This window comes from Crocodylus siamensis, chromosome 15 (assembly GCF_052110815.1).
Source record: "Crocodylus siamensis isolate JL-2025a chromosome 15, ASM5211081v1, whole genome shotgun sequence".
In the NCBI taxonomy this organism is placed as follows: Eukaryota; Metazoa; Chordata; order Crocodylia; family Crocodylidae; genus Crocodylus; species Crocodylus siamensis.
The window spans coordinates 1,609,046-1,621,686 of NC_143409.1; the positions used below are offsets into that span (position 1 = coordinate 1,609,046).

The window sequence follows — 12,641 nt, forward strand, 5'->3', positions numbered from 1 at the left end:
CCTCTCTTTAATGCAGCAGTACGTTCTAGACCTGTATGTAACCAGTGCATCGTATAGTCTAGTGATTCTCAACCAGGGTGCCGTGGCATCGCGGGGTGCCTTGAGATCCTTTCAAGGGCACCACGCAGTGTTAGCACCATTAGGTGTGCAAACATGATTCACATGATGATAAACCCAGAGATTTCAAATAGGAATCTGTAATGTTAAATGTGTTCTGAGCTCTTATGGGTTTTCTGAGTTCTTTGCAACAGAAGAATTGCTCTGTTAATTTTCTGTGGTCAAAAAATAAGTGAAAACTAAGTTGGCAACTTCTCTGGGATGCCTTGTGTCAAAAAAGGTTGAGTATAGACTATAGTCTTAATGGCTGTTGGTAAAACTCCTGAGGCAAGAAACTTCAATGGGTTAGTTTCTGGACTGTTAAAACCTGAGTAACTTTAATTGAAGTCTCTGAAAGAACTGAATTTTTATAGAATCAGAGAGAAGTAGGGCTGGAAGAGACCTCCATAGGTCATCTAGTACCATGCCCTACCTGAGACAGGGCAAAATGGTTTGGATAGGGATGATCTTTTTAAAAAAAAAAAAACTTGAGAAGTTGCTGACAACTTTGAGTTCAAAGTTAGCTTTTATGGCAGGGGTGGGCAAAATATGGCCTGCTGGCTAGATCTGGCCTGGCGAGGCATTTTGTCTGGCCTAAAGCAAGTCTGTTGACCCTACTGAGCCCTGGCATGGGTGACAGCCTGGGCTATGGCTCTTGTAGGGCTGGTGTGGCATGGTGGCTGGACTAGGTTTTTTGGCAGCCCCAGCAGTGGCTCCTTCTGGCTGCTGCTGCCGGACCAGCCCCACTATCCAGGCACTCCAGCCTGTCTGGGAGTGGGGTCTGCACAGGTAGGCAGTGCTGCAGGCAGGAGGATGGGTTGGGGCCACAGGTGGGCAGGGAGCTGCTTCCAGAAGCAGCTGGGGCCGGGATTACAGGGTGGTGATGCCCTGGCCCCATGCCGAGAGCCATGATCCGCTCCCTGCATGTCCCTGTGATGACTGCTGGTTCCATGGGCAGGGACGAATGGGGAGCAGATTGTGTCTCTGCCCCAGGCCCCAGCTCCATGCTGTCATCAGTCTGCGATCCCAATTCCTGGTCCTGCCTGACCATGCTGCTCCCCAATTTGGCTCTCCATCTGCTTGCAGCCCCAACCCATCTGCCCAGCCACGTGCCCTGCCCACGCGGGTCCCGGCAAGTCTCTGTGGAGACCCCAAGATCAGCAGGCGGTGACAGCATGGGGCTGGGGCCAGGGCAGAGCTGTGATCCACTCCCCGCATGCCCCTGCCTGTGGAACCAGCACCTGTTGCACGGACATATGGGCAGCAAATAGTGGCTCTGCCCCAGGCCCCAGCCCCGTGCTGTCACCGTCCTACAATCCTGATCCCAGTCTCAGCTTTACCTGCCCATCCCACTCCCAGGTGCTGCTCCCTGCCCACCCACAGCCCCATCCCAACTGCTTGGCCGTGCACAGGAGCCACTTACGGAGTTTTGGTGAGGTGCTGTGAGGGGAAAAGGGTACTGACCTGGCCTGCGACAGCTCACTAAAACTTCCTAAGTGGCCCTCTGACCAAAATAATTTCCCACCCCTGTTTTACAGTCTGTATTAAATACAGTAGTAGTTGTAGAATGAATAATTATTTGAGACTTTGACTCTCTTGCTCCCAAATAAGTAAACTTAAACTGGAGGCACTTAGCAATCTTCAGGATGTCCTAAATTAGATTATAATGAGAAATACTGAAAATAACAGAAGCCTACAAGGCTTCCTGAGCCAAATCTTATGAAGTGCTTTTATAAGCTGTGCAAGATAAAGACTTTTTATTTTTTGCTTTCAATACGTAAAGTACTATGCACACAATTGGAACTGTTACCTTTTCAATAAGGTAGGCATGGACAGCCACAGAGACTGTTTAAAAAGGGCTTGATATAGTCACAGGATAAGCTAGAATTCACATGAGTTCTGTGTAAGGTCTGTGTTTTGACTATCAGACCAGAGCAGAATTGATGCTTCTAATGTTAAGTGTCACGGACATAGAAATATTCTTAGCATTTTTTGGCTTCTGTTACTCTTGGGTAAACTGAGCAGAAAGAGGTTTCAGTAACCAGGCGTTTTCTGGGAATGAACAACAAGAACTGCTAGGAAGACAACTTCTTAAAACCCTGTGAATTTTTCAAATGTTTCTACTTATAAAAGTTCCTTCATTTCTGGTGTATTCTCTTCTGTTTTAGATATAATTCGAACTATTCGGGACCCAGAGAAGCCCAACACTTTAGAAGAACTGGAAGTGGTAACAGAAAGCTGTGTTGAAGTACATGAGATAAATGAAGAGGAATATCTGGTTATAATCAGGTTTACTCCAACAGTACCTCATTGTTCTTTGGCTACTCTCATTGGTAAGATTTGTATTTTATTCAGGCACCCTTTATTGTTTTTTGTTAACTCTATAGCCTTTGCTTTTACTAAAGGTTTTTCACCTATTTAACTTGGAATTGTATATTGGAAACTGTTAACAAAGCTGAGAAATACTATAATATTTTTAATTTAGTCTCTTGATAAACCAAATAAATCTTCTAGTTTGTGTTTAGGGGGATTATTCTCCAGAGTTCTTTGTATCAGTGTTTCTTGCAACAGCCATACCCAAAAATAATGGAGAGAGGCCTGGGGCTGCATGTGCATGATTTCATGACTTCTGCCTGTTAGGCCCAAGCTGCACTATAGTTTGGATAATTTTTGGCTTTACAGCAACCTTTTAAAAATAACTCTTCCTAATAAGGATCTTGCAGTGTTTTGCAATTCAGTATAAGTATTCATTTTTAAGTAGTGTACTGCAAATGCACAAGTAGCAATAATTCAGTATCAATCCACAGGAACGTTTCCAGATGGACTGCAAGATGGCTTGGTGCAGAAGTAAACCAAGTAACAACCTAATCTTGCTTTAAGCGGTCTAAGTATTTACCAACCATGGTAAAGACGTCTTACAACTTCAATGGCCAGATTATTTTAAAAATAAATGAGACTGAAGCGGTAATGTATTACTGAGACTTATCTATGCGTACTTCAGCAATACCATGATAGTGTGTAGTGACCAGAGACTATCATAAGGTGCATTGTGTTTCCTTCAGAGAGTAACCATCAGGGACTTAAAAAAAAAAATAAAGCAGAAAACCCCAAAAAACTTGTGAGGTGAGCTTCTGAAGTTATTACACTCACAAAACTCCCATTAAAGACCAAAAACCCCCCAAAGATTAGCTCTTTAATAGCTTCTGTATCCAGATGTGTCATATATTTCAAATATATATATTTTAGTTTTAATGATCTGGGATTCACCCCCCTGATATTCGTCTGAAGGAAGGTAGTTGATAGGAGACCATGTTTAGGCGGGATATTTGGATTTCATACGTGATTCCTTCATTTTGCCACTGGTAAAGAAGTTTAGAGCAAAATAGTCTCTCAGATCTTCAGAATTATGTGAGAGGCCTTTGTTTTTATTTTTAAGAGATCTTGGACTAAAATAAAGCTCTGTTTTGCTTATTCTCTTTAACTTCACGTTGAGGGGGTGGAGGATTGGCTATACCTGTAACATAACTAGGCTTCAGTTCTGTAAAGACCTTATGTTGGAATGCATCAGGTCTGGCTCATTTTACAGTCAAGAGGTTACCAGAGGCAAAGATTCCCAATTGACATATTTTAAATACTTTCCTTAAAAGAAAACCAGTGTTTGAATTTGAATGAGAGAAATCGGATTTGAATGGAAATCGGGTTTCCATTATTGGCTGGAATAATGGAAAAGCAAAGGTACACGTAAAACATTAACTTACAAAATAAATACTAAATAATTTACTTACAAAAAACGTGATGCCCAGAAGTGTCAGATACCTCAACATCAGCAGGGCTGCTCGCATTTGCAACATGTGTAGGACTTTTGCTGCTACAGAAGAGTGAAATAGTTGGCTAACCAAAGTGGATGTGATTCCTGGGGTTTGATTTCTGTTGTGTTGCACAGCCTAAGTCACAATTCCTTATTCTGTCAAAGAAAAGGGCTACAATAACCATTTAAACCCATGTAGCATGTGGAAATAGGCTGTAAACTTCCTGTCACCTGCACAGCTACTTGATTTCAAGTTGCTAATTTTTCTTCTTTCTTACTAGGGATCTCTCAACTTGGCAGTACCCTTAACGAGAATCGGTGTAGTTGCTGATGTTAAATCCTCTTTGATACAGTGAAAAGGGGAATAACTAATAGCATGGTGTCCATAGAGGATTTTGAATCCCCACCTCTTCTCTGTCTGAAGTAGACAGGATTTTTATTGACCTACAGGGCATTTTGCAGGGCCTGTATATTTTAAGTGACTGTTGGGGCAGAGCAGTATACTTAGGTGTTGGTATTACATGCTGCTGTTTGATAAAGAGGGGAGTTGTTTGTTCAGTTTGTTTTGATAGATTTTATTTTAACTAACTAGCAGGATATGCAGAGCCTATGTGTGAGTGATTTTAATTTATTCAAAATTTTAGAAGGGCATTTTTTTAAAAGTCTAGGCAGATAGCAAACATCAGGCAGAAAGGAACAGGTAGATGAGAGAGATGAAATATCTTTTTTTCTGTAACTGTTAAGGCAGAAAGTAGGGCAGGGTAGCACTGTAGGGACTAACTGGTTCAGAGGAACATGAGTTTCACAGGCAATGACTTACCTTGTGCATGACTTCAGATTAACATGGCTAATAACATCTGGGATTATTAAAAGATTAGTCCTATGGGGACTAATAAAGCCAGGTGACTGTAAAGTTGGCCAGATATCCGTAAGACTCTTCTCTTGTAAGGAACACCTGGACAATGATCTGACCTGTGCAATGAATTAAAAGAACTTCTTCATCTTTCTGTGCTGGTTTTGATGCCTAAGGAAGTGAACACTTTACATTTTTATATAGTTTTCTCTAGGTTAATTGTATGCAATCTAGTAACCTGTCACTACAAGAGTTCAACTGGTGCAGTAATACATTTAAATAATGCTGCATTTAAATGCTTATAGGTAATGTGCAGTGTTCACTGTTGCATCAGTAGTTAGTTTAATGTATTAAGCCAGATTTAAATTGTAAACTCGCCACACCAGATTCTTCTGTGGCTTATATAGTACTGTACACATGACCAGCATTTAACAAATATAATAATGTACAATAGAAACCAGTTAACTGCTGATTAGCTTGGGTGTACAGCAAGCTCTGGAGGTTGAGAAGGATTCCACTGGATTGTTCCAGCTTTGTAAAACATTTGAAACTAATGCTAGCTTGCTAACTAGGGAAAGTCTTTCAGAAGAAATGTGTTTAACTGCAGTTGGCAGGATAGTAGTAGAATCTAACCTCCAGTGGAAGAATGTAGAGAGTGGAGAAAAATGAGTGTGCAACTCAAATGAGGTACAGCACTGGCTTTCCTATTAATATGCTGCCTTGTTGACGGGGGGGAAAAAGCATCTCTTGGTCAGAGTGGTGTTCATTTTTGTTGTCATGTATTAATTGGGCGTTCTGTTGAAGATGCTAAAGAGTGACAGTTGTCAACTGTATTGGCATTCTTGTGGATGCAAATAGTCATCTTTTTTTTTTTTTACTTTTTTGATGCAGGGCTTTGTTTACGAATAAAACTTCAGAGATGTTTGCCTTTTAAACACAAGGTAAAGAATTTTTATATTCTCTTATCAGACCACGTACAAGGGTGTCAAATAACAGGTTTTGTTTTTTGGCTTTTTGTGTAAAAATACCCCTTGGGATTGCTTACTTATATCTTTGACAATAATTTAAAAGCTGTCTTTCTAAATATTGCGTATGTATATTTCCTGGACCTTAACAGCTACAACATGCCAACCCTATCAAATAGTGCGCAATCACAGCATATAAAGGAAGTTTGTAGTAACAGTGACTTTGGCAAATGCTTTGAGAAAAAGGAAGTTGAGAGAAACTTCCTTTTGAGAGACACGGCACTTGGTGCTCTAAGTTTCAGAAGTCTAGCAATAAAGAGAACCTGATTACCATCAGTTTTCTGAACACAAATGACAACCAATGAACTATGAAAGACAGGACACTTTAACTATGACTGTTTTAAGTTCTGTTGATGCCTTACCAGAAAGAACTGTGGGCCATTAAAATGCTTCAGAGCATCCAGGCATTGTGACTATCATTGATGTTTAACTACTTACTGGATTTTTCAGTCCCTGAGAGAGACTGTGGGCAACCACAGTTCATCCTGATTGAGGAAGTAAGCTGACTTGAGGGCAAGATAGCTAATATGCAATCTGCTATCTTTTTAAATGTTTGACTTTAGACAGAACTTGATAATGCAGACTCCACTGGCAGTGTAAAGGTAATCTGTGAAACAAAAAACTGAGATAGACTGTTAGTGGTTTTGCTAGAAGAGTGTAGAAAAACTGCAGTGATTTACTTATGGAACTAGGTATGGAAATGAGATTTGTTTTCCTAAACTGAAGAACTGCTATATTTCATAGTTTCTAGGGTTGGAAGGGACCTGAGTAGATCATCTAGTCCAACCCCCTGCCATGGCAGAAAAGATTTCTGGGGTCAAACGACCCCAGCAAGGTGTTCATCTAACCTCCTCTTAAAGACCCCCAGGGTAGGAGCCTGCACCACTTCTCTTGGAAGCTGGTTCCAGATCCTAGCCGCCCTGACCGTGAAGTAGCGCTTCCTAATATCTAGCCTAACTCTACCCTCTGCCAGCTTGTGACTGTTATTCCTGGTCACTCCTGGCAGTGCTCGGGGGAACAGGGACTTCCCCGGTGCCTGCTGGTTCCCCCCCCCGGCTTGTTTGTAACAGGCCACTAGATCCCCCTCAGCCTTCTCTTGTGGAGGCTGAACAGGTTCAGGTCCCGTAGCCTCTCCTCGTAGGGCCTGCCCTGCTGTCCCCTGATCATGCGAGTGGCCTCCTCTGGACCCTCTCCATGTTGTCCACGTTCCTCTTGAAGTGTGGCACCCAGACCCGGACACAGTACTCCAGCTGTGGCCTGACCAGTGCCACATAGAGGGGGAGTTATCGCCTCCTTGGACCTGCTCAAGATGCATCTCTGGATGCATGACAAGGTACTGTTGGCCTTCCTGACCGTGTCCTCACACTGTCGGCCCATGTTCATCTTGGAGTCAGTGATGACTCCAAGATCCTTTTCTGCGTCTGTACTGACGAGAAGGGAGTTCCCCAGCCTGTAGGTATGGTGCCGGTTGTTCCTCCCCTGGTGCATCACCTTGTACTTGTCAGTGTTGAATCCCATCCTGTTCTCATCTGCCCACCCCTGTAACCTGTCTAGGTCTGATTGCAGCCTATTCCTCCCTTCTAGCGTGCCCACATCCCCCCACATCTTAGTGTCATCAGCAAATTTGAACAGGGTGCTGTTTGACTATATCTGATTAGGCTAGTGGTCACCCTAATCCCAAGTAGCATTTCTGCTCTACCTACTTTATTGGAAGGTTTAAGAAATCATGTAGTAGGGAATTTTTGGGACAAACCAGCCCTAGGAAAAGCTTATTTTAACCCCATTAGTTAAAAGTTGACTTTGACCTTCCAAAACTCACATGTATTTACAACCAAAGTAACTTCAGGTTTTGGATTTCTAAGAGTTTTCACTCCCAAAGGACAGGATTATAACAAAATAACTAATGCGCATTTGCCATCTCTTAAAAACACGGTAGAGATATGATGGAGACTGTAATAAAATTGGGCACGTCTATACCTCTCCATACGGTGATGTTGTTACTGTGCTGTGCTTTAGTACCTCCTTTTGGCAGTACTAAAACACAGCAGTTACAGCTGTACTGCACTGTATGGGTGGCGCATTCTTAAATTTTCCCTGCTACATCACCATAGCAGCGTGCTATGAGCAGGGAGTGATGGCAATAGCTAGCGATCGCATGTAGACCTGTGTCATCTACAGCCATAGTGCTCTGCACAGAGACATAGTGCATCTCTGCATCGCCCTAGAGCGATGTGTAGATGCACCCACTGAGTAGCCAAGGGAACTTGACTGCAGATGAACAATGCAGTGTTGAGGTCACTTAGTTAAAAATACACCTGTTTCTTGGGTCTCCTCGGGTTTTAGGATGAGTTAACTAGTACTGATCTATTAATTATTTGGTACTGAAGATATTGAATTATATTAGCAGTTAAACTGTTGTAAAGGATATCCTAAAGCAGTGTGTGATGCAGCAGATATATAACAGTGTTGATTCATAACAAATCACTTTTATTACACTGCTGAAATGAAAGCTAATTAGGATCTGTGGTATTTTAATTACATTTGTAGTTCAGTCTTTTAATTTTACAGCAAAAACAGTATTACAGTAAAGTCACTACAGTAATTTAGCCTTTGCAGAGAGTTGGGGTTCAGTCTATGGATATCATTCATATGCTGTATGAGAATAGCCTTTAGTTGAGAGCTGTTACCTTGATGGCAAGGCAACACAGTTATGAAATAGTAAGGTGCTGTTGTGACAGAGTCTGTCCTAGCCTTATACATTTTGACTTGGATGCTTTAGCTCTTCAGGCTTTTAAAAGATGAAGCATTATTAGCTTGTAGGAGCTCCTCCTAGAAGGCTTTTTTCTCAGATGTGTTTTATCTGTTTATGAAAGTAACCGTTGCAGTGTCTCTTGGGCCACCACCTCCTGCACTGTGGTCCAGAGGGCTGGCTGGAAAGATAGTGCTAGCTCTTTGCCCAATTTCCAGCCGTTTCACTACATTACTTGTCTATGTGAACAAATTTCCAGCCGTTTCACTACATTACTTGTCTATGTGAACAACTGATAAAGTTATCACTGCAATGCTTTGTTACTCGTGGAAGGAACATTGGCCTGTGCAATTGCAAGATGGAGGGGAGATGTCTGTAAGGTGGTGAAGATGTCATCCAGAGTATGAAAAAGTCTCACACAGTTATTGAAATAGTGAAATAGCATCGTTAACACACACACTGCTCAAGTAAGTGTTCTTTGGACAAGATGTCTACCTTTTAGCAGTGTAGGAGTATAACTATTCATATTTGCTACTAACATTACTTATCTCTTACCTAGCTGGAAATCTATATATCAGAAGGTACACATTCCACTGAGGAAGACAGTAAGTGAATCTTGTAAATTAAATGAATGTAGCTTCTGATTCTGTGGTTGGGAGGGTTGAGGACAGAGGGGAGGTGGAGAGTGCAGTGGCAAAACCGTATGATAAAACATGCTGTTTTAAGAAACCTTGGAAGTTGGTTCAGCTTGTTTATGTTGCACGTAGATATATCTTTGAGGCATACTTTTAAGGGAAAATAAATAACGTGCTGTAGATATGCCAGTGAATAAACTTCTGGAATTTACTGAGAGTGTTTGATCTTGCAATTTTTTAACATCCACTGAGATAAATTTAGGGCTGTGTGAAACTGGCGTGTTTCAATTCGGTTTTGGGTTTGGCCATTTCGCAGGACTGTGATTTGTTTTGGTGCTTCAGATCACTGTCCTGTTTTGTTTCAGTCAAATCTGTTTCAGAGATTCGGCTGAAATCTCTGATTGGGGCCAGGGGTTGCAGGGCCCTAGCAGGGAGCAGGATGGGGCTGTGAGTAGCTTGTCCTGGGGAGGGGAAAGGCCACTGCCCTCTGTGCAGGCAAGGAGATCCCTGCACATATCTCTGATCCCTTTCATGACGTGGGGCTGCACAGGGCGGGCAGCGGTGGTGAACGTACCCCGGGGCGGATCTGCTCCCTGTGGAGCCAGGTTGCGCGGCAGGGATTCCCCAGCCCTAGGTTTGATTCCCCAGCTCTCTGATCATTCCCCCAACTCTTTCTGCGGGGCTCAGGCCCCTGGATCCACGTGCTGGGTTTCAGCAGGCTGCCGCTGCAGGCTGGGGCCACAGTCTTTTTGGCACGGGCTGTGCCAAGCACTTGCCGCTAGCCCCAGCCTGCAGCGGCAGCCTTCTGAAACTGTGTGAACAGAGTGGGGGCTTGCACCCCCCAGGAAGAGCTGGGGAAATGATCAGCGAGCTGGAGAATTGAACTGGGAGCTAGATGTCAGTCCTTCCCCCCCACCCTCTTTCCCCTCCCTCTTCTTAGTTTTTGTTTCCCTGAAAGCCTGGCTCTGAAACTCTGAAATTCTCCGAAACGTTTTGGAGCCTTCCAGTTTGTTTTGGAGCCTTCTGTTTCAATTTGGACTCGGTGTTTCGGGTGCTGAAATGGTCCAAAACACCTCCAAAATGAAACGGCTGCTGAAATTTCACACAACCCTAATGAATATTTTTTAGCATTTTTTAAAGAACCTACAGGACCTTGATACTGTCTCTTGCATGTTCAGTTTAAAAACTTCTGCCTCTGTTTTGAGAGAGAGATTTTTAAATAAAAAGCCAATAAAGACTGTATCCATGCCATGTTTCAAATTTTTGTTCTTTTTTCATTTTTTGCCTTAGTATGTCTAAAAAATTTTTGACCAGGGAAAATTTGTGTTTTGTTCTTCTTCTCCCCCCTGCCCCCAGACTCTTTTTCTTAATCATATCGCTAGAAACTGCAGTAAGATAAATTCAAACTATACAAATGCACTTTTTTTTAATAAGTGAAAACGATTGATCATAGGAACAACTTATCTAGGGATGTGGTGGCTGTTGTCTCACTTTTAATCGGGTGCGGGGAGTGGATGTCTTTCTAAATTATCAGCTCTAGCTTAACCAGAAATCATGAGCTTGTTGATGGAATCAGTTGGTGACAGTCTGTGATCAGTATTATGCAAAAGGTGAGACTAGGAACCTACTGGCTTGAACTGCAAAAGTTCAGGGAAACTTGGATTGGTAAAATGCCTGACTTGACTTTTCATCTGATATTTTGCAGTCAACAAGCAAATAAATGATAAGGAGAGAGTAGCGGCTGCAATGGAGAATCCAAACTTGCGTGAAATTGTGGAGCAGTGTGTCACAGAACCTGATTAGCGGCTACAGAAACCACAGAGCTATGATTGTTTTGATACATTTGTTTTAATATCTTTGTAAAACCTTAAGGCCTTGTGTTTAATACTTGAGTTCTTTATATCTGCTGCATGTTTTTTTTTAAGGGAAATCATTTATAAAACAGATTTAAATTATAAGGAGGTAGGTTGCAGGATATAAAATTAAATGAAGTGTGTAATTTTAAGAATTTGTAATATTTGGTGTTAACAGATAAATATTTTATTGCGTTATTAAGAGCCAGCTGTGTTGCCTTCTGATGCGCATCGTGATATAAAACAAGTTTTGCAGGTTAAGTTTCCACTTTGTTCAAGTGGAACATCTCAATCACTACGCTGTAAAAACCCATAAATAAATATAGATTCTTATAATGAAAAGCTAGTTCTTGTTTTGAATCTTCTTGCTCTAATCTCACAAATTTCTCTTGCTATATTAAACAGAGAAGTAAATGTCTTCATGTGTCTTCACATATCATGTATTTCCACACTGTGAGTCATAGAAGCTGAAAGACATGTAAAACTTTATTTGTTATTTTAAATTTCAAAATACTGTTGATTATTCAACAAATTCAAAATATTGTTGATTATACAACCTCAGTGGTGATGTTTTTTGTGTCCTTAAAAATGGAGAACTCCTAGATTTCAAATGCTTTTTAACCAGGAATCTTGTGCAAAAAAGCACTTCCTGTGCTGTTTTTGATACCTCAATAATTAAATGATTGTGAATGAATAGGCAGAAACTAGAATGACATGTTCTTTTCTTTCTTGATGAAAGCTACTTGCAGTATGCTGACTTAAAATCTAGTCAAGTACAGTCATGGAGCCAGGAACATATTGCTAATAATTTCATGCAATAGGAATTCTATAGTTTCACTTAGGACCAGTTTTCATGACTGACAGAACGGAAAACCTAGCCAATTACAGTCAGATCTGATAAGTTAAACTTTTAATTTAATGAAAATGTGACCCACTTTTCTAGTATTATGTCAAAGCTTCATTTTCTGAGTCTCTCTAGACTTTTGGTGCTTGAGATTAGCCACAGCATATAAGAGTGCAGATTTAGAAAAAAATCTCTTGGGCTAAAAGTACAGCATATTGGGAATGAATATACAGGAAACCAGTGCAGAAAAGAGGTAGCTAAAGAGTGTGTGCACTTTTAATTCTTCAGCCTTGTTTTAAGTTCTGAGCACATCAATCAGCAGGTTCTGCAGAAGCCAATGCAGGGTACAGATAGATGCAACAAATATAGCAATACAAGAGGTATAGTGTTACCTCTGCAGGATTATAGTGACATAAATGTAGCAAAACTTCTACATTCAATCCTGCTCTGTTCCAGGTCAAAGTTAGGGTGTTTTTAGTCAACTTGCACTGCTACAGTATCATGCAGATGGAAATTACAGCTGATGCATGCTCCAAAGCAGCAGCTGCTCCCCTCCTCCTTTCTAAAACACCTCAAACCTGTCTGTTCGTACTCACCGTATATCTGGTCTTTTTGCACAAAATGACAGTATCTCAGTTCAAAAAAGCTAGATCTTTTCCAATTTATGTATTCTTTTGATAGGTCTTAGAAAACTCCACCAAATGGTTATGATTGATCTCTTGGAAATAGTATGTGGCTTATGTTTGTTTAATTCCTTCACAGCTTGCAAACTTTGTTC

The 12,641-nt window shown here is 41.5% G+C and overlaps 1 protein-coding gene across 2 annotated transcripts in view; it reads left to right on the top strand.

Annotated features, from left to right (window-relative positions):
* Nucleotides 1-12,641, top strand: part of CIAO2A (cytosolic iron-sulfur assembly component 2A) — a 39,969-nt gene that overhangs the window by 4,844 nt on the left and 22,484 nt on the right. The window contains exons 2-5 of one of the 2 annotated variants that reach the window (XM_090029360.1): nucleotides 2,265-2,429; nucleotides 5,649-5,698; nucleotides 9,091-9,136; nucleotides 10,872-11,361. In XM_090029360.1, the coding sequence (XP_089885486.1) occupies nucleotides 2,265-2,429; nucleotides 5,649-5,698; nucleotides 9,091-9,136; nucleotides 10,872-10,969 (359 nt within the window). In that variant the 3' untranslated portion in view covers nucleotides 10,970-11,361. Of the gene's footprint in view, nucleotides 1-2,264; nucleotides 2,430-5,648; nucleotides 5,699-9,090; nucleotides 9,137-10,871; nucleotides 11,362-12,641 lie in introns of those variants that run through there. The other variant, XM_090029361.1, reaches the window with a different exon arrangement.